The sequence below is a fragment of the Leucoraja erinacea genome, chromosome 5 (genome assembly GCF_028641065.1).
Source record: "Leucoraja erinacea ecotype New England chromosome 5, Leri_hhj_1, whole genome shotgun sequence".
Classification (NCBI taxonomy): Eukaryota; Metazoa; Chordata; class Chondrichthyes; order Rajiformes; family Rajidae; genus Leucoraja; species Leucoraja erinaceus.
The window spans coordinates 43,608,357-43,635,312 of record NC_073381.1 but is presented as its reverse complement, the minus strand read 5'-3'; the positions used below and the strand labels follow the sequence as shown (position 1 = coordinate 43,635,312).

The following is a 26,956-nucleotide window of genomic DNA, read 5'->3' as shown; positions in this document are numbered from 1 at the left end:
CCCCACCATCAAAGGGATTTATCGGAGTTGCTGCCTCAAAAAGGCAGCCAGCATTATCAGAGACCCACACCATCCTGGCCATACACTCATCTCACCACTGCCATCGGGAAGAAGGTACAGGAGCCTGAGAACTGTAACATCCAGGTTCAGGAACAACTTCTTCCCTACAGCCATCAGGTTATTAAACACTATAACCTCATAAGCTATGAACTAATATTATTATTATTATTATTATTGCACTGTTATTGTTTGAGTTTTTCTGTGGGGTTTTTTGTTCTATTATTTATTGAATATATATTCTGTTGTGCTGCAGCAAGTAAGAATTTCATTGTTCTATCTGAGACATTTGACAATAAAACACTTGATTCTATTGACTAGTGATTCAAACTCCTATTTTAGTGAAGATCTACACCCATTCTGCCTCAAATACCTGTTAACCTCCCCTTCAATTCCTTTTGCACCCACAAAGAACTGGGGTAATATTATGTTACCATTTAATGTAGCAGCACATCTTTGGGATGTAGAAAAAAATTAGAGAAGCTGGAGGGAGGCAAACCACAATGACATGGAGGGAACGTATAAATTCCACATGGACAGCACCCAAACTCAGGTTGGAATCCCATTCCCTGGAGCTCTGTGACAGCCAGCTGAATGGTAACATGATATTTGAAAGTGACTGTCAAGCTCATGATGGGCTTGTGTGCAGAAAATGGAGAGAATTGCAGCAGGAAGAAGAGTTCTGACCTGAAATGCCTTTATTCCAGAGATGCTGCCTTGCCCACTGAGGTACTCCAGCATTTTGTATCTATCTTCGGTACAAACCCAGCATCTGCAGTTCCTTCCTACACCATTTGCATTTGCAGATGGGTTTTTGAACAGGAAAATTGGATTTGTTAGGCAAATAATTCAAATGAAATCATTAGTATGTAGACCATTGTCGTTATCTGTAATTTGCTGCTTTTGAAAATAGTAGAAACCAAGGCTTTGAAATGGAAATGGGATAAAAAATTTGTGACGAGGTTATAATAATTAGCATGGTTTGGGCATAACAGTGCGATATTGGGAATGATTAGATTGCTGTACAAAGAATCAGCAGGGAGAAATGGAGCCAAACGGCATGTTAATGATGTTTTATATGGTGGAGCAGCTGGTGAAGAAGGCACATGCTGTTCAGAAGAGTTTATCTCGATCTTTGGCTGATGAGCTCAGCAAATTGGATCTCGCAGGATCTGCTTTCAAAAGTAGGATGCTTTGTGAACACTATTAGTGTAGTCACTGGAACTAAGTGGAGGCAATTTGCATGGAGAAGTCTGCTATTCCAAAGCATTTGGGACATTGCAGCCCATTGCGGATAATGTGACTCCAGGTTGAAGTACCAGTCCCATTTGAATGGCAGAAACAAATGTAGAGCTGGGCAACTGTGTTGCATTGAAGGAATTTAGATCGGATTAGATTAGTTTATTGTCATATATGCCAGGTTGCAATGAAATTCCTTGTTCATATGAAGCTCGTAGAGTAAATGACATACATGATAAAGATAGCAATAATAATGAATACAACGACAAATAGCAGAATGGTGCAACGACTACAGTGCAATCTGACGTCGTGTACCAAAAAATGCAAGAACAGAATAACCAAATGAGGTTGAGGTAAGAGTATGTGGGAGCACCTCCGTAAAGGAGCTGTGAAAGAAGTGATTGATTCAGGAGACTGATAGCATGGGGAGGAAGTTGATCTTAGTCTAGTCATCCAGGCGTTCAAGTTTCTGTGTCTTTTCCCAGGATATAGAAGGGAGAAAAGGGAATGGCCCGGTTAGCACGTGTCCTTGATAATACTTCCAGCCTTTCTGAAAAGTAAGCCCTCGTGCTCCTCAGCGAACTGCTGCTCCACTCCCTTCATCGGTGCCTCGCGCTTCAATCTGTTTGTAAGCTGGCCGGAGCAGCAGTGACAGATGAGCAGACTGGTTGAGATAAGGGGGGATTTTGTGTCTATCTTCGATTTAAACCAGCATCTGCAGTTCCTTCCTGCACATCAGGATTTGTTGTCGCAAGAGAGTTGGTGACTGATTATAATTTGCCCAGTGGCATCTTGGTGTTGGCTTGGCATTGTATTTTGACCTTTGACAAGATAGTAAAGATGAATTATCTTTGTAAGTAAAACCAATGGCATTTTATGATGTGTATTCCAGGTCAGAGGAAGATAATTGAATTGCACAACAAAGTATTGATTATAAAGCAGACACCATTTCCTTTACCCTTGCCTAAGGATTCTGTTCGGTCCGTCGGATAAATGGAGAAACCTTCAGGCACTATACAAGACCAGATGAGTCATGAGAGTCATGCTTCAACAAAACAAAGAAAACAGTGGTCCCTGGTCTAACTTTAAAGCAGCTCTAAATTCTTGGTTTGTTCTCGAGTGATTGAACATTAGTTAGCAGTATGCCAGGGACGAGGAGGGAAAGCAGAAGTAGTTTAAGTCACACTTGGAGCCTTACCAACACCCACGCTTCTGTGGTTTGTTAGTACTTGATTAGTACTTTGTTAGTACTTGATTCTTGATTAGTACAGGTGTCAGGTTATGGGAGGAAGGCAGGAGAATGGGGTTGGGAGGGAGAGATAGATCAGCAATGGTGGAATGGTGGAATAAGCTTGATGGGCCGAATGGCCTAATTCTGCTCCTATCAATTATGATTTTATTATCTTACTCACAGCTGTGCTGGCAGCACAAGGTGTAACTAAAATTGTTAGCTCCGAGAATTACTTTCATTTTACCAATGATTGATTGACAGGATACCTATGCTGCCAGATCAGATGGATAATAAGGGAAAGATGATCATTGAACACCATTTTACGAGGAGCTTCACACAATGTCTTTTTTGTGCGTTTGTGTCCGAGCATTTTGAGAGAACTACAATATAAAAACAGGGATGTAATGCTGGGGCTTTATAAGCACTGGTTAGACTGAATTTGGAGTATTGTGAGCAGTAATGGGCCCCATATCTGAGAAAGGGTGTGCTTGCGTTGAAGAGGGTTTCAGAGGAGGTTTACAAGAATGATTCCGGGGATGATTGGCTTAACATAAGATGAGCGGTTGATGGTACTTGACCTGTATTCGCAGGAGTTGGACCTCATTCAAACTTACCGAAGAGTGAAGGGTCTGCATCGAGTGGATGTGGAGTGGATGTTTCCACTAGTGGGAGAATCTAGGGCCAGAGACCATAGCATCAGAATAAAAGGACATACCTTTAGAACACAGAAACATAAAAATAGGTGCAGGAGTAGGCCATTTGGCCCTTTGAGCCATTCAATTTGATCATGGCTGATCATGCAAAATCAGTACCCCGTTCCGGCTTTTTCCCCATATCCCTTGATTCCATTAGCCCTGAGAGCTCAATCTAATTCTCTTGAAAACATCCAATGAATTGGTCTACACTGCCTTCTGTGGCAGAGAATTCCACAGATTCACAACTCTCTGGGTAAAATTATTTTCCTCATCTCTGTCCTAAATGGCCTACCCCTTATTCTTAATCTGTGACCCCTAGTTCTGAACACCCCCAACATCGAGGACATTTTTTCTTGCATCTACCCTGTCCAAACCTCTAAGAATTTTATGTTTCTATAAGATCCCCTCTAATCTTTCTAAATTCCAGCGAATAACCAAGGCAAATTCCTTGTATGTGAATACTTGGCCAATAAACTTATTAACTAATTCATTCATTCATACAAGCCCAGTCGACCCATTCATTCATCATACGTCAGTCCCGCCATCCCGGGAATTAACCTGGTGAACCTACGCTGCACTCCGTCAATAGCAATAATGTCCTTCCACAAATTAAGAGACCAATATTGCACACAATATTCCAGGAGCGGTCTCACCAGGGCCCTGTACAAGTGCAGTAGCACCTCCTTGCTCCTAAACTCAAATCCTCTTGCAATCTTCACTGCCTGCTGTACCTGCATGCTTACTTTCAGTGACTGATGTACAAGCACACCCAGGTCTCATTGCGCCTCTCCTCCTAATCTGACACTTCAGATAATAATTTGCCTTCCTGTTCTTGCCACAAATCTATCCACATAAATTCACAGAAAGGAGAGAAGAAGAAATTTCTTGTCAGACGTTGGTGAATCTGCAGAAGTCATTGGCATAGAAGGCTGTGGAAGCCAAGTCAATTGATATTTTTAAGGTGGAGATTGATAGGTTCTTGATTAGTACAGGTGTCGGAGGTTATTGTGAGAATGGGGTTAGGAGGGAGAGATAGATCAATAAATGATTGAATGGCGGAGTAGACTTGATGGGCTGAATGGCCTAACTCTGATCCTATAACATGAAATAGCGGTGATCGGCTAGGTCATGGATCACAGATTCAGGATTGAATATATTGAAAGGGAAGTTCAAAGGAACTTGTATTTATCATCACCATCATTCAGAATCCGTGCCTTTTCTAGTGCCTCCACTTCCCCTTTAAAAAGTTGTGCACTTGATATTGTGTCACGCAAGCCTATCCCTCCTGTATTTTGTGCTGACCCAGCACATAGAGTATCCGATGACTTACTGACTTGGGTTTTAGGGTGTGACTGCCTCTCCATGCTCTAATTATTTGATCCTGATTTTTTTAGTTCGGGGCCAGTGAGGCATAATGGTGAGTGAAATTCATACCCTGCCTCCTGTGTATTTCACTGTAACAGGTACATCTTGTACACGTTTACTCTGTACTTTTTAACTTTATCACTGAGAATTGATCAGAAGTTGAATGTATATTTAAAGTAATGTGCAAAAAATATTCCTGTACATTGATGGTGGCTTGATTGTAGTGTTTAAAGAACAATGCATTGTATAGTGGAACTTGATGCCAAAATTCCAGAAAGACAGTGTGGAATTTGACTTGTATAAATACTGTAAATCTGTGGCTCTGTTAACCCCATTTCCAGAAGTAGTTCTGCTGTAAAATTGTGTTGCCATCTGCAGCATTGATATTTGTTGTTGTTTTAAATTAGGTCTTTTGCGAGTGCAAATTGAAATGAATGGAAGTTGTGTGTTCTCGTGAGCAAACATTGTTTCTCAAATCAGTTTTGAAGTAATATTTTTGCACTGACGCAAGCTTGTTCATATTGAAAACGGATCTGAAGAGAGACCATGAGACAGATGTCAGGTCGCATCTGTGTTTTGTGGAGCAGGAAAATTAAATGTCCCATTTTTCGATGTGAACTGAAATGCACAGATGCCGTTAAAGTATCCAAATGATAATGTGGCACATTTTTAATCTATTACATAAATGAGGCAGTGCTGCAGTATTCCAGGGCAATCATTGATTCAGAAGGTCTGGAAATCTTGCCAAGTCGTCGTGCATGATATGGGAAGAATTATTGGATCATGGGAAGAAGGGATAAAAGAAGTTCAGCAAAGTTCCTCATTAATTATTGTCCTTTGCTCTAGTAATCAAGAACCATTTATCAGGATTATGTCTCTAATTTAAAAAGAAGTCTAATAAGGTATTTGCCTGTTGATTGATCTTCAACGTAATTTATTTTGTATTCATGGCAGGCAGAATATCTCAATGATCTCTGCAGAGATTGCATGCAAAGCTTTCTGAAAGGCAATATTTTCTAACCTAAAAAATAATATTATTAGTGCAATAAGTTATCTATTTGAAGTACACCAACATAAAGATGCAAATGCAATACTCCTTGAAAAAATAGCAGACGAATAATGGGGAAATAAATATTTTGTGTTCATGTCACCTTTCATTCTCATCAAATCTTCCAAAACAATTGCAACCAATGAATGGCTTTTGAAGCTAATTCTAACCAACAAGATCTGAACAAAACGGAAGAATCTGCTTGTTGGTTGAAAGAAGAATATCAATCAGAACAGCTCCACTATTCTTTATTCAATTGTGCTTTGGAATCAGAACTTAACTCACTGTGTTAAATTAAGATCAGGACCAACAACATCAGATGCCCCTGCAGCTTCCCTCTCTTTATTAAAAAGAACAGGCCAAATGTCTAAGGTTGCTTCTGGCCCCAGTGTCAAACTTTGCTATGTATCTGTGACCTCCCTCTTGTCTCATCAAACTATTTCTCATTAATTGGATTCTCATCTTGTTCCTTGCTGATCCCCAGATTAGTCCATATTGTTGGTGGTTTTCATGCTTGGCTCCATTCTTTCTCTTCAAATCTTTTGTGAACAACCCAGGAAACCTGACTTCCACACATGTAGACTATGACTCTATCTGCAGTCTCCACGTCCTGTTCTTGATATTAGCGCATCTCCCTCTACCCATGCACTGCCCATAGTTTCTCCAACATTGACTGAGGAAAAATGGCCTTCAACTAAATGTTGTGTAAACTGAAGCTATTTTTATTGGCAGTCAATACAAATTCCTTTTCTTTGACATAGCATCCATCCTTATTCCTGGCAATTGGCCAAAATGTAACTTTCCTGTATTTAACCCTTTTGCCGAACACGTACGCTGGGTCTGCCAAGGCCTGCTGAATCACCGGTGTGAACCATTTTAATTCCCACTCCCATTCCCATACTGACCTTTCAGTCCTGGGCCGGCACGATTGACAGAGGCAAACTGGAAGAACAACACCTCATCTTCTGCTTGGGTAGCTTACAACCCAATCCAACCATCTGCCTACCACAAACCCCACCTGCATCATTCTATCACCTGTCATGCTTTGTCTCATCCCTCCTCAATTCAGCTTCCATCCCCCCTGGCTCACTAATTGATGAAAGGTCCCGACCCAAAACGTCACCTATCCATGTTCTTCAGAGATTTCATTTAGAGATATAGGACCTTCGACCCAGCGGGTCCACGCCGACCAGCGATCCCCACAGCTTAATACTACCTTACACATACTAGGGACAATTAACACTTATACCAAGTATACAAACCCAAACAAATGTCTTTGAAGTGTGCAAGAAAACCGAAGATCTCGGAGAGACCCATGTGGTCACAGGGAGAACAAACAAACTCCATACAGACAGCACCTGTAGTCGGGACAGAACCCTCGTCTCTGGCGTTGTAAGGCAGCAACTCCACTGCTGTGCTACCATGCCGCCCTTATGCTGCCTGACCTGCTGAGTTACTCCAGCACTTTGTGTCTTCTTGTGTTTCTGCATCTTAATAACCCTAGCTGCAGTTCCCACCAGTTCATGGCCTAAATAAAGTCATGATGGTTGCTGTGATAGTGATGGGAATTCATACTGAACTCCATGTTCTCAAATTGTGTTTCCTGACGGGTGTCTGTTTCTCCCAGAACTCACAAGAGCTTGCAAATCAGCATCATCGTACATCCTGATAGATTCTTCTTATGGAAAAAGATGCTCCCTTTCTTTTGATACAACTCCTTCATGTTGTAATAAGCAAGGAACTGGAAAATAGCATCTATCAACTGAAATGATCCAGGAGCAAAGAAGTTCAGGATGGCAATGACCTTGGGCTCCATTGGCAAAGGCTGCAGTCCAGACGCAAGCAGATGTCTATGCTCATAATAGATCACATGTCTCTAACTTTAAAAAGCTTTCGTCTTCAGAGGCAATGCTTTTCGAAGAGCTTTTTCACTTGGAGATCCATGCATCCTTTTTCCTCACCAACTTGTGGCCAGCCTCTGACAGCTGCCCCCAGTGGGATTATCATGGGATGAGGCTCGATGAAAAGAAATAACCTGGCATCTCACCAGAACTCGCAGCAGCAGCAGCAGCAGCCTGCCCTCTCCTGCTGTCACTGGCTGCCTCCAAAGTGCAGTGCAATGAAATATTACATGTACCACAGGGGCCGCGGAACGTTTTTGAAAGCGCGGGGGCTGCGTGATTACTGATCACTGCCCTTGGGGGTACCTGGCGAGGGAGTGGTGCGACCGAGTGGGGGAAGGGTGTAGGAGGGGCCTTTTTGAAATTTGATGTATAAAAAAGTGCATTGTAGAAGTATGATTTCAATGTTTTTTGTTTTTTTAAGATATAGGGCCTGCAAGAGTGATATGAGCAGGTGATTATTATTTTGTTATTGGACCTCCAAAAACTGGGGGATAATACAGGCCATCCCCCACCTTAAAAAGTGGGGGGATATATCCCCCATGGATTGATGCCAGTGCCTTCCATAGTACAGAACATTTGACAAAAACACTTTTAAAAAATATCAAGTGGGGGGACAGGCTAGATGCAGGAAGATCCCCCAGTCCCCACAGCTTAAGGATAGTGACGCATTGGCTATATTTAAGAGGGAGTTAGCCCTTGTGGCTAAGGGGATCAGAGGGTATGGAGACAAGGCAGGTACGGGAACTGAGTTGGATGATCAGCCATGATCATATTGAAATGTCGAAGGGCCGAATGGCCTATCCTGCACCTAATTTCAATGTTTCTATGCTTCTAAGCGCTATTATTTTCGTTTGTAGTTATAAAAAGGGACAAGAAATAATCATAACATTTCCTGATTTTGCAAAGTCATACAAATTATGTTTTGCTCGGGGGAGAAAAATCAGAGTATTTTGAAAGTACGAGTTCTCCTTTTGACGTATATATCATTTTGATTTGAATTTAGAATCATCAAATCTTGACATTAATAAAGGGGGTACAAGTTTGTGGAAACGTTACTTTTTTTAAAGTAAGACTTTTGAGAAATCTAAAATGCATTAGAAATATACATGTCCATACACTGAGTCTCTTGCCCAGAGTAGGTGAATCGAGGACCAGAGGACAGATTTAAGGAGAAGTGGAAAAGATTTCATAGGAAACTGAGTGGTAACTTTTTCCACACAAAGGGTGGTGGGTATATGGAACAAACTGCCAGAGGCAGGGACTATCCCAACATTTAAGAAACAGTTAGACTGATACATGTATAGGACAGGTTTGGAGGGATATGGACCAAAAGCATGTTGTGTAGCTGGGACATGTTGGCGGGTGTGGGCAAGTTGGGCCGGAGGGCCTGTTTCACACTGCATCACCCAATGACTACATTATAGCTCCACCATGCAGAATGCTTCAAAATAAAGTGGTCAAGTTTTATTGCCATATACTCAAGCATAGAAACATAGAAAATAGGTGCAGGAATAGGTCATCCAGCTCTTCGGGCCAGCACTGCCATTCAATATGATCATGGCTGTTCATCTAAAATCAGTACCTCTTTCCTGTTTTTTCCCCATATCCCTTGATTTCGCCAGCCCCAAGAGCGGAATCTAACTCTCTTGAAAACATCCAGTGAATTGGCCTCCACTGCCTTCTGTGGCAGAGAATTCCACAGATTCACAACTCTCTAAGTAACCATATAACCATATAACAATTACAGCACTGAAACAGGCCATCTCAGCCCTACAAGTCCATGCCGAACAACTTTTTTCCCTTTTAAGAAACAGTTAGACTGATACATGGATACAACAGTTAGACTGATACATGGATAGGGCAGGTTTGGAGGGATATGGACCAAAATGCATGTTGTGTAGCTGGGACATGTTGGTGGGTGTGGGCGGGTGTGGGCAAGTGAAGAATGTTTGTCCTCATCTCAGTCCTAAATGGCCTACCCCATTATTCTTAAACTGTGACCACTGGTTCTGGACTCCCCCAACATCGGGAACATTTTTCCTGCAATTACATCAAGTGAAAATCTAGCAAGCAAGCAGGGTGCTTTCTCCAACCACCCTCATTTGAAGGCCACTATCTTCCACCACTTCACCCAGTGCCTAACTACTTCCAGCAGCCACTGGTTGTCCACCAGGATGCACCAAGCCGCAGCATGGTCCATGCCAGTCTCCAGGGCACATTCGGCGCAGACTCTCACGGCCTCCTTCCGACGCCTCCGATGGCCCGGGACTCTTGCACTAAGGCTGTTCCATGGCCGGAGCTGCGGCGAGCGACTCGCCAGCCCGTCAAACACTCGCCAGCCCCGGCTCCCCATCCGTATCTGCCCCGACGCTGCTTCTGCTTCCATCCCTCCCTCCGTCCCGGCTCAACACCCACGACCACAGCGCCGCGTTGCCAAAACCAGCGCCGTCTAGCCAAAAAAGTGGGGATATTGAAACATGGGGGGGGGGGCCAAACCCCCCCCCCCCCCAGAGCCCCCCCCCCCCCCCCCCCCGTTATGCGGCCCATGTACCAAATACACTAAAAATCAAACAGTCCAGATCACAAAATAAAAACAGATCGATAGCAGTATCTATCGAAACAGAAAAAGAGGTAACATTTTAGTTGGGAAATTTGTTTGGACTGCAGAAACACTTCTGTTCATACAAAACTCTGATAATTCTTCCCAAGGACAACTGGCTTAATTCCTCACACATCACAAGATGAAGAGAAGCATACATGCATGTATGTCGCATATCAGGAATTGTTGAGTTGTATTTCATATACAGCACCATTCCCACAAGCTAACTTACATTACATTTTTACCTTTCACTGCACCTTATGGTGCATGTTACAAATAAATTTGAACTTGAACTTAACTGCGTAATGTAATGCCAGGAAGCATCAAATGCTGCGTAATGTGATAAATTGTTTCCTAACAACAAGTAATGTCCATATGTATGGTTTTCTTGGAGTTACAGGCCATGAATGGTTTCAATGGATTAAAATTTCAATATTGGGAATATTCAATATCACAATGGATACAAATTTCAACATTGAGTTGTAGGTCTGAGTCTTCACTCGTAAATCATCCTATCAGATGCTTCACAACGCATTGCCAATTGCTCTGCCCAAGATCGAAAGACATTGCAGAGAGTTGTGGATGCCGAAAAGTCCATCATGCAAACCAGCCTCTCCTCACCTCAATTCAACTCCACCTCTTCTACCTTGTCTTGGGAAAGTAGCCAGCATTATCAAGGACCACTGACACCCCTGTCATTTCCTCTTGACGCCTCTCCAATTGGACAGAATATACAAAAGCTTGAAAGCATGCACCACCAGATTCAGAAACAGCTTCTTCCCTGCTGTGATTACACTACTGTACCAACCTCTCGTAAGCTGTGGTGTGGTCCTGAACTCCCAATCTACCCCATTGCAACCCTCGCATTTTTAAAATTAGCTTTTTCTCTCTGGCTTCTGCAATGCGTTCTGCACTCTGATTCCTTTCTCTTTACAACTACCTTTTGTACTTGTGTATGGTATGATTTGCCTAGACAGTATGTAGAATGAAGCTTTTTATTGGATCTGGGTACACATGACAATAATAAACCAATACCAATGAATGCTGCCAGTTCTGTGATAACCTGCAGGCATTAACCACTCAAGTGGTGACAGGATTGGGATTTGGTACATCCGTGCGACCTTTTAGCGAGTTGCGGCCAAGTAGAGATCTACAGTGGATCATGAAAATTGGTTGATGTTCCCTTGCAGTCTGAGCAGAGCCTACATCAGGTCAGGTAGAGACTTTACAACTAGAAACTTGATACCTAACAATAAGGTAAACTTCATATCCTTATTATTTGTATTTGTGGTCATGTTTTTAATTATTTAAAGGTTTTAAAGTTGTTGAGGTGATTAAAATTAATTTATGAATTGCTGATTTTATTCTTATTAGCTGCTGCTATGTTTCTGATCATTATGGGTGTTCAGATGTATTAATAGTGACAGCTTTCGCAGGTGGTGACGAATGCATGGCTTTGCTGTTTATCCAAGATTTTGGTGAAATTTTGTGGGTGATGCTGGTTCAGACTCTTGTGATCTGATTTGGGCACGTGAGTCAGTCAGAATCATGCAAGTGAATTTGGGCTGCAGAAGCTGAACCAAACTAAGTGCTGTGATTAGCAATGTTACAACATTTTGAGATTTCAAAAATCAAGTCTGTAATTTATCCCATCAGATAAAGCATAAAAAGAAGTTTAATTTGACACCTAATTCACTTTCATATCTTCAGTATCAAAAAAGTTATGGCCATTTTCATACTCGGAAATTAGCATCTTGTTCCCTATTACTTTTTCATTGACTTAACACAAAAGCTGTGATCGAGGATAGTCAAAAGCCCATAACTTTCTTAAAAATTAAGAGAACTGAAAGAAATTTTCAGTTATTATAGATTGAAGTATTCTGAAACAAACATGAAACAATCTTACTTAGATGACTTGAAATTAAAGCATATAATTAGTTAGTTACCTAATTGTAGCTAATTACAAAATTCAATTACTAGATCTAAACATCTATCCATTTCTTAAGAATAGATTAACATTTTTAAATAGCCTAAGTGTCCAAATAACATTCACACAAGAATTCACAATATAACATATTTTTTAAATCTCATTGTCATGGGTTTATAGACCAAATGGAAGGAAATTAATGTTTAATAACTGTAAATTAATGGCCATTTAAATCAACTTGCCTGTGGGTTTTTCTGGAATGCGACCGTTTGGAATGTTGCGGTTTGCAGTGATTTAGTCACCCATATCTGCAGCAAATACACTGCCGGTTCGTTCGGGGACTAAATCACCGTTTCGCAACTTAAAATGTGAATTAAATGCATCTGAAGAAACACTTTTATACATAAAAATAAACTACTTTCTTTTACCTGTCCCCTACTTAAAATCCGGCCCCATTGTCGGCGTTGACGGCTTCAGAAGCTAATTTTAAAATCACTCCAGCGATTAACTTGTCGGGCAAATTTGTTTTTAAAAACACACAAAACGCCCTTCGGAACGATTCTTTGGCAAAATCTTGCACTCCAACAAATTATAATATAGGACAAGGTAGGAAAAATAATGCGTTTTAACCCCGTCCCCCCCCTCCCCCCCCCCCAAACGCTCCAAAATCGCGCACACGGCCAGTGGCAGAATTGCAGCGCCGCTGAAGGTAAGTATTGTAACATACCCACTGTGATGTGACATAATATTATACTACTTCCCTATCATTATAATCAATATCATTATAGTCTATATAATTACCATCATTATAAACCTGCTGAACGATTCACCGTGCACCTTTTTCTTATTGTCCTACATTAAATGTAATTGATGAGTTGTCATTATTCATGCTACTTTTTTATTTTCATGCTATTGTTCTACTTCTGGTAATCAAGAGAGGCTGTTCGAGCAAGATTTGAATCTATACATAACTAAATCTATGATCTTGCGCTCTTCCGGTTTGTAGGGTTTTTCTATTTACGCAAAAACGGTACGCAATAGCGCTATGATTTTTTTGCCAGGTTACTCGCCATTCTGTGCTGTGAGTGCACATGTTTCGTTCCGATCGGTTGTATATTGAAAAAGTTATCGAGGTTTAAAACCTTAAAAACCACGCATGCGCACATTCCCTCAGTCAGCGCCACGTAGATTGGTCTCTTCTGTCAGTCAATGCCACGGCTGGGATGGCGGCGCCCCTTCCTGCCCCACCACCGGCGGCCTATCCCGCCTCACTCACAAACTCCTCTCTCCCCTCCTCACAGTAACTTGTCTATCATCTCCTCCACCACCGGCCGCGGCAGCCACAGTGGTGGTTCAGGGGGGGTTCAGTGGAGGCCCTGGTCCCGTCTCTCTCTCCCTCTTCATTCACCCCTCTCCTCCACCCGCCCTCTGTGGCAATGGAGAACCCTTCCCCCCGGGTCCTCTGCCGCCGCCGTTGCTGTAACTCACCCTCATGGCCTTCTCGGAGAAGATCTTCTCCACCAGCTCATCGAAACTCGTGGTGCCCACCATGACGAACACCGACTCCATTCCCCCCTCCCCCCCACAGCCCGGTGACAGCGGGCAGGCGGGTGGGCAGGGCTGGGACGGGCCGAGAGGGAGCAGCGGGCGGGCAGGGAGGGGACGGGCCGAGCGGGCAAACTGGTCCAATCATCAAGTCAACGGGACCTAAACCACAGCTTACAATGAATGTTGACCTGTGGAAGAAGGATCTGCAGATGCTGCTTTTTATGGATGGAGGGAGGAGTGATTGAGGGTAGGGGAGGGAGAGGAGAGGGTGAGGGAGGGATTGGGGGAGGGGGAGGGGAGGAGGAGAGGGGAATGATCATGGGGAGGTGAGGAGGGAGGGTGGGGAGGATTGATGGAGAGGAAGGGGTAGGGAAGGAGAGGGGGAAAGTGGTGGAGGTGAGGCGAGTGGGGGAGGGGGGGATAGAGGGAGAGGAGGAGGAGAGTGGGGGGGGGTGAGGCGAGTGGGGGAGAGGGGGGGATAGAGGGAGAGGAGGAGGGAGTAGGGGAGGTAGGCAGTGGGGAATAGAGGGAGAGGAGGGCAGTGGGACAGGTCAGTGGGGGGTATTGGGGAGGTGAGGAGTGGGGGATAGCAGGGGGTAGGGAGGGGAGGAGTTATGGAGGAAGGGAGTGAGGGAGTGACTAAGGGTAGCGGAAAAGAGAGATGAGGGAGGGATTGGAGAGGGGAGGAGGAGGGGTGAAAGGTGAGGGGGGTGGGGAGTGCTGGGGGATGAGGGGAATGAGCCATGCCAGCGCAGTTGGGGGCTATGCGTGAGTGGTGCAATATTGCCTTGGGGGGGATGGGTTGCATTGGGGGAACGGGTGAATGGTGGAATATTACATTGGGGCATGGGTTGCATTGCCTCACGGGTCCCACTTAGTCTAGTACACAATAAAAGTCCATGAATTGTTTTTTTTATCAGATTTTATTTGAATACCCCTGATAACCTTTCTTTGGATTGGTGTTGGGAACTTTTGGAAGATAACTTACCAGATTAGTTTGTAAGATAACTTGGATTTCCACTTATTGCTTGACATTTATCATTTTGTGCTCTGTCTCCGACCGGAAGGCCTTGCAGAGGGTGGCGAAAATTGCCCAACGCATCACCGGTTCCTCGCTCCCATCCATTGAGTCTGTCCAAAGCAAGCGTTGTCTGCGGAGGGCGCTCTCAGCATCACCAAGGACTGCTCTCACCCCAACCATGGACTGTTTACCCTCCTACCATCCGGGAGGCGCTACAGGTCTCTCAGTTGCTGGACCAGCAGGTCCAGGAACAGCTTCTTCCCGGCGGCTGTCACTCTACTCAACAACATACCTCGGTGGCTGCCAATCACCCCCCCCCCCTGGACACTCCTCCCACAGGAAAAACACTATGTCTGTATATATGCTAATGTAGATATTTATTCAAATCGTATGCTATGTCGCTCTTCCAGGGAGATGCTAAATGCATTTTGTTGTCTCTGTACTGTACACTGACAATGACAATTAAAGTTGAATCTGAATCTGAATCTGAATTTAGTTTGAGTGGTGTTTGAGGGTCAACTAAATGGATTGTATGGATTGATTATATTAACTTTGATTTGTTTTTCACAGAAATCACCGGCAAAGAAGTTGGGCCATGCAATTAGCAAATCCCTTGGATGTGTACCAAGTCGAGAGCCTCCTCATCCTATTTATCCCGAGTTGCCAGAAAAACCTCTAGATTTGGCTCAAGTAGTGTGAGTACTCAGTTTGTGTTTCTTTTTATTCGCAAGCAAGTTTAAGCTTAAAATTGACCAAGGAGAGTTTGGTACTATTTCTTCGCTAAGTTGCAGTATATTAGTTTTGGATAGCTTTATGGTTATTTCTCCGTAAATAATGTGTAATGACAATTTGCATTCACCTTTCAAAGCTGCTCCATGATATTGGCAGTAAAAATGAATTGCTCATTTTCAATTTGGATGAATTAATGCCAATTATCAATGAACACTAAATTTCATTTGACATAAGTTTCCAAAAATGTCCTCGCTAATACTTATAGAGTAGGCCTTTCAGAAGTTGCAAGATAGAAGAGAGTGAAATTCAGATCTGACAGGAACAGGGATAGGTCATTTATCTGCAAATATATCAAATCATGGGTGATCTGAACCTCAACAGTTGATTGCAGCTTAATAACTACAATTCAATAGACAATAGTCAATAGGTGCAGGAGGAGGCCATTTGGCCCTTCGAGCCAGCACCGCTATTCAATGTGATCATGGCTGATCATCCCAAATCAGAACCCCGTTCCTGCCTTCTCCCCATATCCCCTGACTCCACTATTTTTTAAGTGCCCTATCTAGCTCTCTCTTGAAAGCATCCAGAGAACCTGACTCCACCGCCCTCTGAGACAGAGAATTCCACAGACTCACCACTCTCTGTGAGAAAAAATGGCTCCTCGTTTCCGTTGTAATTCATCGAGCGGTTACAACATTTTTCACCGAGCGGTTACAGCATTTTTCATCGAGCGGTTACAGCAATATTGCTTATACAGCAATGGAGACTGGAAATTTTTATTTTGAAATGATGAAGATTAATCTTGCATTCTCCCACCCCCATTTTAATTAGAATAAGTTGTATTCTGCAGAAAAGTTATTTAATTAGTTTTATATGTTGTCTTGGCCTTGTTGCGAGAAACCTGTCCAAGCAGGACACCTCTGCATTTATTCTGTTGTGCATTTCATGTGGTTAAAGTCCATTTGATGAATTCAGTAAATGATTTTGCCAGTTCAAGAAATTTAGGAATTGATTTGTTTAAATGATTTGTTTAAATTTCTCATTGTCCAGTCATAGTAATATTTTGAACATAATGAAAGTTAAAATAGATATTATCCCCCCCCCCAAACAAACAAAATGGTGCTTTGTTGTTGAATTGGTTCAGTTTGACAAGCTGAGTTCATTTTTACATAATTATTTTGATTTTTCTCCAACTTTCTCATAAGCATTTCATTGTTAAGACCAATGAAGAAGTATTTGCTATTTGCTTCAATATATGGATATGCTGAACAGATTTTTTTTCAAGTGTGAAACTACATTTTAAATAGTAACATTACTGCATGTTGAATTGAGAATTCTGGGGAGATTTCTCTCCCTTCCAAAACGTGTTTCACAGATAGTCCGTGTCGATGATTTAAAGGTAGTACCGATGAAACTGCAGAAAATGTGTGCAGTGGATGTTTAATTGAAGCTTGTAGTGTACTGGTGTTGTTTATTTGACATCTTGGAAATTTGAGTCCAAATCAGAATTGTTGCCTAAAGGGCCTGACCCACTTGGGCGTCATTTGCGTGCCATTTACGCGACACCCTAAAAATTGGTTGGCGCATCATGACACACACATGGCGCATGGTGAGGCGTGGTGGCATATGCAGTGACGCCCGGTAACGCGAGGCGCTCCAGGATTTTGTGATGCTCAAAATCCTCGCGCGCCACCTGCGTGACGTGTCCCTTGTGCACACTGACGTACTGATGGCGTACGCTGACGTACTGGCGGCGTACGTGTAGCGCGTGGTGACGCATGGTTATGCACGGTGATGCACGACCATTGCCTATGCTCATTTATTATGTGTCACTGTACGTCAATGCCCGCAACCATGCGCTGCCCGTATGGCGTTGGCGCGCCATTTGAGCACCGCACCACGTGACCACGTGCGTAGTTTTGAACATTTTTCACCATAGTATCTTTGATTTTCACTGGGAAAATCCTTGCCATGGAGATCGGACTAAGTACGAACGACATCGCAAAAGACTCTCAAAAGAAGCAGGGCCCTCAAGAGCATTTGGCGCGCGAGTGTCGTACTACTAGACGATTTTCGTGTGACAGTCACTACTGGCCTGTCGCGCAAATGATGCGCAAATGATGCCCGTGGGACAGGCCCTTTAAAATCATCCGACTTTTGTGGCTGGAGGTTGTCAATTCTATATACCTGAGAGTGTGAGATGGCAATAGTTAAGTGATTTATTTAATGCTGCCTGCAATGCACCGTCTAAATGATACCCAGTGATGCTGCATATATTTTATTGGTGCTTAATGAATACATGTTAGCCTTTACAGGCTCATTTCTAAAACAATAGAAATTCAAATCTGCTGTACTCATTCAAGTAAGAACACCGATCTCTGGAGTTTGTGTCAGCAATGGAAGCTAACATAATTAATTTGTTCGTATTAATATAAAACTGGGAGCAGCTGTAGGTATTCAGCTCATTAACAGTCAGTCTGATCATGCAAATCTCATCATTTATTCAACATCTCAACCTGATGGTCGCACCTGAATGCAATTTATTATCTTGGCTTTGCAAAGTTTAGTTTAGTTTAGAGATTCAGCTCGGAAACGTGCCCTTTGACCCGCTGAGACGCACAGAGAGTTGTTATTCTGTGTAATTCTCTGCCTCAGAGGGCGGTGGAGGCCAGTTCTCTGGATACTTTCAACAGCGAGCTAGATAGGGCTCTTAAAGATGGGGATGATCAGCCATGATCACATTGAATGGCGGTGCTGGCTCGAAGGGCCAAATGGCCTACAGATCCACCTATTGTCTATTAACCGCACCGACCAGCGATCTCCGCACATTAACTCTATCCTACCACTAGGGACAATTTACACATACACCAAGCCAATTAACCTGTACACCTGTGTGTCTTTGGAGTGTGGGAGGAAACTGAAGATCGCAGAGAAAACCCACGCAGTCGCGGGGAGAACGTACCAACTCCGTACAGACAGCACCCGTAGTCTGGATCTAACCCGGGTCTCTGCCGCTGTAATTGCTGTTAGGCAGCAACTCTACCGCTGTGCCACCATGCCGCCCTGTTGATTATGCCGTCTTATAGAGTTTATCCGAGTTTTGCAGAGTTAAAATGAAGTGACCATATCACAATGGTGCTTTATCATAAACTCTTCTCATTCAATGGGAACTGTTGTACTGGAAAATGTATAATTGGGGCTCCAAGTTATCAAAGGATACAATTGTTGCAAGGTTCTACCTGGAATGAGCCCCTCATTTTGCTCCAGGGTATAACATCTCCAACATTTAGCACCGTCCAATGCACTTTTGTGACTTATTCCAATTCCCGCACAACCAGGATTATGGTCTCAGAGTGGGACGGACTGACTGAAGTGCCACACAAGGGAAGATTCTGTGTCGTTGCCCTATATTCAGTAAATCCGCATTAAAACTAGAATAGAAATTCTGGATATTTTTTAACAGGCGATTGAATGATATAATTTACTCTGATGATTATGCTGTTCAAAAAGAGGCCCATTATGTTAATTGGGCTAGAGTGATGACTGTACAAGTGATTCTTACTGATCAACTAGAAGTAGACAACCTAATTCGATTTGACATATTTATTGTCAAATGAAATGAGGCATTTGCTGGGAGGCCGATTCATGTTTATCCATGTTCGTCCTGTTGAGGCGATGAGGTAAACTTTTCTTGCAGTTGCAGAGGCAGCTTCCAGTGGCACAACACAAAAACTCTGGGAGGAATAAAAAGCAGGTACAAGCTTCAGTGCTGTTATAAATAGTTATTTTTAATGGAGGAAAACAGTTTTGAACTGGCAATTGGTGACAGTGAGACACTTCATCTCTGAAGGGGCATTCAGTCACAATTGACTCTTTAAAATAAACTGATTATGTTTTGGGACTTTCTTAATTGATTTTAGTGTGTCTTTTATTTGTAGAACAGATTAGATTGAATTATTATACAAAACTAGATTATGAAGAAGAGTTTATTGATGGTTTGTTACTGGCCACGTCTCGCTTTGTAGCATTGTTTTTGTAATTGCTTTCGCATGGTGGTGCGACACATACATTTTTCAGAATGTTTCCGCTGTACATTAGGCGTGATGAATTACGACGAGACTTGCTACAGGTTTCCTTCAGGAAATGCGAGTTAGTTCATGTTCGTAACGATTAATAGCAGAATGGGCCTTGACAGTTTGGAATGACATTCGTAGCATGATTCACTTGAGCAAGGCAATACTACAGTGAGTGCAAAATGAGGAGGAGTTAATGGAGTATTTATCATCTGTGCTTGCAATAGTTAAATCAAGCAAATGTGATTTTATTGGAGTTTTGTTTATTGGTGATTTGAATGAAGAACTATGAATAAAGAAATCTGCATATGTAACTGCAGATCAGCTGCAGAGCTCAATCTCTTTAGAAACTTGCAGAGGTCATCTTAATAAAACAGAACTTCGACCTTATTCCAGGCTCGATCTCATTCCGATTGGATCAGGAGACCTGTATCATTAGATGTTTTCTTGTACAATTTGTGTCATAAATTGCCAGAAATGTGATTTGATATATTGTCGTTGATCAGGGACAAGGATTATAGTGTACCTGAGATCTGAGCGAACAATGGGGCTCAACAAGGGGAATTAGAATCAAAGTGGGTATGGAATGAGAAGTGATGTGAGGGAAAGAATAGAGTGAGAAGAGAGAATGAGAAAGCAGGAAAATACTATTTTATTTTTAGAATTGACTATTCAGGTATTTTATACAGTTTAAATTATCTTTATAAGCAAAGGATGATGGACATTACATTCACTGGATTCATTATGTTTAAATGATCCTTAATATTGCATATATTTCTCTGAAAACATTGAATTGGTAATTTTTTTTAATTTCCACTTACCTTAAAATTCTGACAGCAGAGATCATCCTGCCATTGGTGCAAAGCAACGGGTGGAGCAATCTAAGTTAGCCAAAGATAGAAACAAAAAGCTGGAATAATTCAGTGGGTCAGACAGCATCTCTGGAGAAAAAGAATAGGTGGCATTTTGGGTCGAGACCCTTTTTCAGAGTGAGAGGCAGGGGAAAGGGAAACGAGAGATATAGACGGTGATGTAGAGAGATACAGAACAAAGGAATGAAAGATATACAAAAAAGTAATGATGAGAAAGTAAACAGGCCATTGTTAGCTATTTGCTAGGTGAGAATGAGAAGCTGGTGCGACTTGGGTTGGGGGGGGGGGGGGGGGGAGAATGGAGAGGGAGGGAATGCAGGGGATTGAGAGAGAGAGGGAGTGCAGGGCCACTAGAAGTTAGCCACCAGATTCCAGAGATCAGTGGCTTTGAGTTGCATATCTTTTAGAATTTCTGTGGCTGACTTGTGGGCAAGTTTTTTTTTTTTTTTAACATCCTACTGTTATAGCTGAGAACATAATGTGTGGTTTGGTGTCAGTTTTGGTTAGTTCAGTCATCTCTTGTGGTATGAAATCTGTGCCTTTTGTCTCTATCGAGTTTTAGTTGTGCTGCTTTGCCACTGTGGTGATGGGGGATTTCAATATGCAGGTAGACTGGGAAAATCAGGTTGGTTCAGGACACCAAGAAAGAGAGTTTATAGAATGCCTCCAAGATGGATTCTTAGAGCAGCTTGTAATGGAGCCGACCAGAGAAAAGGCAATTCTGGATTTAGTGTTGTCCAATGAACCAGATATGATAAGAGAACTCGAGGTAAAGGAACCGCTTGGAGGTAGTGATCATAATATGATTAGTTTTAATCTGCAATTTGAGAAGGAGAACGTTAAATCGGAAGTGTCAGTGATGCAGTTGAACAAAGGGGACTATGAAGGCATGAGAGGGGAGCTGGCCAAGGTAGACTGGAAAGGGATCCTAGCAGGAATGACGGTGGAACAGCAATGGCAGGAATTTCTTGGCATAATCCGGAAGACGCAGGATCATTTCATTACAAAAAGGAAGAAAGATTCTAAGGGGAGTAGGAGGCAACCGTGGCTGACAAGAGAAGTTAGGGATAGAATAAAACTAAAAGAAAAGATGTATAACACAGCAAAGAGTAGCCGGAAGCCAGAGGATTGGGAAACTTTCATAGGACAACAGAAGGAAACAAAACGGGCAATACGGGCTGAAAAGATGAAGTACGAAGGGAAGCTGGCCAGGAATATAAAGAAGGACAGTAAAAGCTTCTTTAGATATGTTAAGGGAAAAAGAGTAGCAAAGTTAAATGTGGGTCCCTTGAAGGCAGACATGGGTGAAATTATTATGGTCAACAAGGAAATGGCAGAAGAGTTGAATAGGTACTTCGGATCTGCTTTACTAAGGAAGACACAAACAATCTCCTAGATTTACTGGAGGACAGAGGATCTAAGCGGGTCGAGTAACTGAAATAAATTTTCATTAGGCGAGAAATAGTATTGGGTAGGCTAATGGGACTGAAGGATAATAAATCCCCTGGACCTGATGGTCTGCATCACAGGGTCCTCAGGGAGGCGGCTCTAGAAATAGTAGACGCATTGGTGATCATTTTCCAATGTTCAATAGATTCAGAATCAGTTCCTGTGTATTGGAGGATAGCTAATGTTATCCCACTTTTCAAGAAAGGAGCGAGAGAGAAAACGGGGAATTACAGACCAGTTAGCCTGACTTCGGTGGTGGGAAAGATGCTGAAGTATATTCTCGGCAGCTGTGCCGTGGCATGGACACAGACCTGCGCCTCATCCACAGCCAGGACTGAACCTAGGCCTCCAGCTCCGCAATCGTGGCAGAACCGCCACTGGATCCAACTCAACTCTGCCTGTCTTGCCAGGTTAACCTACAGCCCTGCCTGGACTTATGAGAATGACGGCACAGGCTTACAGCCAGCGCAGAGAAGCGGTGCTAAATCCAGCTCAACTCTGCCTGTCCCGCCGGGTTAACCTACAGCCCTGCCTGGACTTACGGGAATGACGGCCCAGGCTTACAGCCAGAGTGGAGAAGCAGCGCTGACTCCACGGCTCTGGGCTGGTGTCACATCAGTCCAGGCAGGGCTTTAGGTTAACCCGCTGCTTCTCCGCGCTGGCTGTGGGCCTGGGGGCGCCGCTCCCGTTTGACTCCTGATGTCCCTGTCCCCACCCCCCAGGCGGGGTGGGGGTGGGGGGCACTCGGGAGGGGACGGGGATGGTCCAGTGCCAGCTCGGCAGCGATTGTGGCGCCGGAGACCCGGGTTCGGTCTTGGCAGCAGATAAGGCGCAGGTCTATGTCCATGCCACGGCACGGTTGCCAAGAGTTTTCTCGCTTGTGACCTATGACAAATCCCATGATTCCTTGCATTTTTCGGAATACCTAACTCGCTTATTATAGAGAAGGGAATGAACCAGGGACATTTCTCAACTCTTGCACGATTCTGATTCTCTTGATGGGTTATCTTATCCTTCAATATTAAGGATGTATTGAATTATTTTGAAAAGATGAGTGAGAACAACAGTGAGGATGCCTCAACGTGCTCATGCTGTCACGTGGTTAAGGTAGCAAGAGAGCTGCTCATCACTGAGTAAGTGAGTTCAGCAGGAGAGGGGATTTCTAAAGAAAGCACAACTACCACAACAAAGATGATCTCACTGCTAATAAAAATCATGACTCCAGGTTTGATTGTTAATTTACTTTTTGTTGGCATTATAATCTACATTATTTTATGTGGCAGATTGAATGAAGCATATAGTTATGTGGAGGTTAGTTTAAAAGCAGCAAAAATAACCACAGTGGCCTTCCCAATATATTTATTTTTAAAAATGAACTAAGTCTGGCATAAAGAAACTATGGTTTGTGTATGTGCATCCGAGCAATTTGTTATTTCCTGGTTCTGTTTTGCTTTTTGAAATATCTGGGACATTGCAGGCATTATACCACGAGGAAATGCTGATAGTTATTTTGGAATGCTTAGAATAGCTAAGGAAAATGACGCAGATCGTCCTTGGTGAAACCTGAAATGGCGAATGGCCAGTTCCAATGAGATGAAAACAAGGGGGCAGAAGGGGTACCAGTGGATGTAGTGTAGGTAATAACGGGGCATTTGGATAGCAGTAAAAGGATCGGTCCAAGTCAACATGGATTTATGAAAGGGAAATCATGCTTGACTAATCTTCTGGAATTTTTTGAGGATGTGACAAGTAAAATGGATGAAGGGGTGCCATTGAATGTAGTGTATCTAGACTTTCAGAAAGCCTTTGATAAGGACCCGCACGGGAGACTGGTGACTAAAAGTAGAGCACATGGTATTGGGGGTAGGGTGTTGACATGGATAGTTAATTGGTTGGCAGACGGAAGCAAAGAGTAGGAGTGAACAGGTCCTTTTCTGAATGGCAGGCAGTGGCGAGTGGAGTGCCATAAGGCTCGGTGTTGGGGCCGCAAATGTTTACCATATATATTAATGATTTGGAAGAGGGAATTAGGAGCAACACTAGCAAGTTTGCGGATGACACAAAGCTGGGTGGCAGTGTAAACTGTGAAGAGAATATTAGGAGGTTGCAGGGTGACCTGGACAGGTTGAGTTAGTGGGCAGATGCGTGGCAGATGCAGTATAATATAGATAAATGTGAGGTTATCGACTTTGGCGACAAAAACAAGGGGGCAGATTATTATCTCAATGGGGTTAGATTAGGTAAGGGGGAGGTGCAGCGAGACCTGGGCTTCCTTGTATACCAGTCACTGAAAGTCGGCTTACAGGTACAGCAGGCAGTGAAATAAGCTAATGGAAATGTTGGCCTTCATAACAAGAGGATTTCAGTATAGGAGTAGAGAGGTTCTTCTTCAGTTGTATAGAACTCTGGTAAGACCACATCTGGAGTATTGCGTGCAGTTTTGGTCTCCTAATTTGAGAAAGGACATCCTTGTGATTGAGGCAGTGCAGCATAGGTTCACGAGATTGATCCTTGGGATGGCGGGACTGTCATATGAGGAAAGATTGAAAAAACTAGGCTTGTATTCACTGGAATTTAGAAAGATGAGGGGGGATCTTATAGAAACATATAAAATTATAAAAGAACTGGACAAGCTAGATGCAGGAAAAATGTTCCCAATGTTGGGCGAGTCCAGAACCAGGGGCCACAGTGTTAGACTAAAGGGGAGGTCATTTAAGACTGAGATGAGTAAAAACGTTTTCACCCAGAGAGTTGTGAATTTGTGGAATTCCCCACCACAGAGGGCAGTGGAGGCCAAATCACTGGATGGATTTAAGAGAAAGTTAGATAGAGCTCTAGGGGCTAGTGGAGTCAAGGGATAACTAAGTTACAGAGATAGGTTGAATAAGTTAGGTCTTTATTCTCTGGAGCGCAGAAGGTTAAGGGGGACGTGATAGAGGTCTTTAAAATGATGAGAGGACAGAGTCGATGTGGACAAGCCTTTCCTTTTGGGGAAGATTCAAACAAGGGACATGACTTCAGAATTAAGGGAAAGAAGTGTAGGGGTAATATGAGGGGGAACTTCTTTACTCAGAGAGTGGTAGCGGTGTGGAATGAGCTTCCAGTTGAAGTGGTGGAGGCAGGTTCATTGGTATCATTTAAAAATAAATTGGATAGGCATATGGATGAGAAGGGAATGGAGGGTTATGGTAAGAGTGCAGGCAGGTGGGACTAAGGGAAAAATAGTTGTTCGGCACGGACTTGTAGGGCCGAGATGGCCTGTTTCCGTGCTGTAATTGTTATATGGTTATATGATATCGGGAGAAGGTAGGCACGGGTTAATGATAGGGGACGATCAGCTATGAATGGCGGTGCTGGCTCGAAGGGCCGAATGGCCTCCTCCTGCACCTATTTTCTATGTTTCTATGTAAAGGGAATGCTCTATCCCAGCGATGTCAATCTTTCATACTTGATTAGTCAGCTACTTCAAACCAGTATTGCTCAGGTCTCATAGTTCACCCTTTAACATTTACTGAACGTGTGGAATACTCGCTCATCATTTTTCACTTTGGATGACAGGAAATATCTGGTGGTGCTGTATACTTGTTAAACAGGTCAAAATATGAAACAATGCAATATTTATACACAAGGACTTGGTGCAAAGTATATCTATAAAAAGTTGCCCTTCATGTCATGAAAGGTAATAAACTTTCTGGGAGATCAAATCAAGGAGTCGCAATGTCTAATTTGTAATGGAGGCATGGACCAATACGGCACAGAAACATGCCCTCTGGACCAAGCTGGTCTCATTTGCATGTACCTGGCACATACTTTTTTTACATGGGTGATATGGATGTAATATTATTTAATAGGGAATGTGATGTGCTGGTATGTCTGAGGCACAAAATCTGATGGGTTTTTTAAATTATTTTTGCATTTTGTGACGGACTTCGAGGGCCACTCTTTTCCATTTTACAGTTCAATTATTACATGGCCATTCTGTGAATATTCATCTTGAGTATGAGAAGTAACAATGTGTGTTGCTTTATGTTTTAAGAAAGAAATGCGTTGGCTGATTTTGTTTCAATGTGCAATGGATAAATAGCTTGTAATGCGGATCCTTCCCAAATTACTGCTCCACCAAGATGCAACATTAAATTACACATTCATCTGCATTCCACACTGTGCCTTCTTCAAAAATAGCTTTTCTCCTTGCTGTGATTTGCTTCAATAACTTCCCAATATCTTGAGCTTTCCGGTAAGTGGAATGATCTGTTCCAGCACTGGTATGTTTAAGACTAGCTGAAGTCAAAGATAAAAAAGATCTTTGTTTGTCACTGTATTGCTAACAGTTTATTTGATGAATCAGTTGCTTTTCTTGCTCCCTGGTGGGAACCCTTAGAACACCGAGCTGAAAGTTCCAAGGGACACATCCTCCTCCTTCAACCAAGTTGTCAGTTATGCATGTGTGCTGTGGGAGAGCCAAAACAAAATGTTAGTGTACAAGTGTGGTGTTGAAACAGTGTTGAATCCCATGGGTGTGTTGAAGAGCTTTTATCAGTTAACTACACAACTTGTTGATGCAATTTTTCCTTTGCTGTTGCTGTCATAAATATATGGGAGAGACGAAGGAAAGAAAGATTTGGGAATAAGAAAGCAATAACACAGGTCCATGTGCTGTAAGAATATCAGCAAAGATGAGTGCAAGGGATTTCAAGTGATTTCTGAGGTGAAACTAATGTCTATATCCACAAGGATGTTGGTAGCCAGTTACCATTGATAGATGGAGAGAGCACAGCCACTCTGACCCAGATTTGATCCTGACTAGATGCAGGGGTGTGGAGTTTGCATGTTCTCACTGTGATTACGTGAACGCTTTGTTTTGTCCCACAACCCAAGGGCTTGCTGGTAAGTAAATTGGTGGCAGTAAATCACTCCTAATCTAGATCGATGACAGGAGAATCAGGAGCTGACAGACATGTGAGATAGAATAGGTTGCAGAGGAACAAGTGGAGGAATGGAACTGATGGGAATTCTCTGTAACTCAGTGGAGACTTGATGAACCAAATAGTGTCATCCTGAAATCTCACATCATATCATCTTGGAACAGCTGAATGGCAAGCTCTCAAACAGCAATATGGGTGAGCACCGACCACGCAAATTTCCAGACACATTTGCGAGATGGCATTTGCCCGTTTCCCATTTTTGTCAAAGCTG

General features: G+C 43.0%; 1 protein-coding gene across 23 annotated transcripts in view; it reads left to right on the top strand.

The window, feature by feature from the left end:
* The window catches only part of dtnba (dystrobrevin, beta a), a 446,182-nt gene that overhangs the window by 246,296 nt on the left and 172,930 nt on the right, over positions 1–26,956 (top strand). For all 23 annotated transcript variants that reach the window (XM_055635471.1, XM_055635453.1, XM_055635463.1 and 20 more), the window contains one exon: positions 15,205–15,329. In XM_055635471.1, the coding sequence (XP_055491446.1) occupies positions 15,205–15,329 (125 nt within the window). The remainder of the gene's footprint in view (positions 1–15,204; positions 15,330–26,956) is intronic.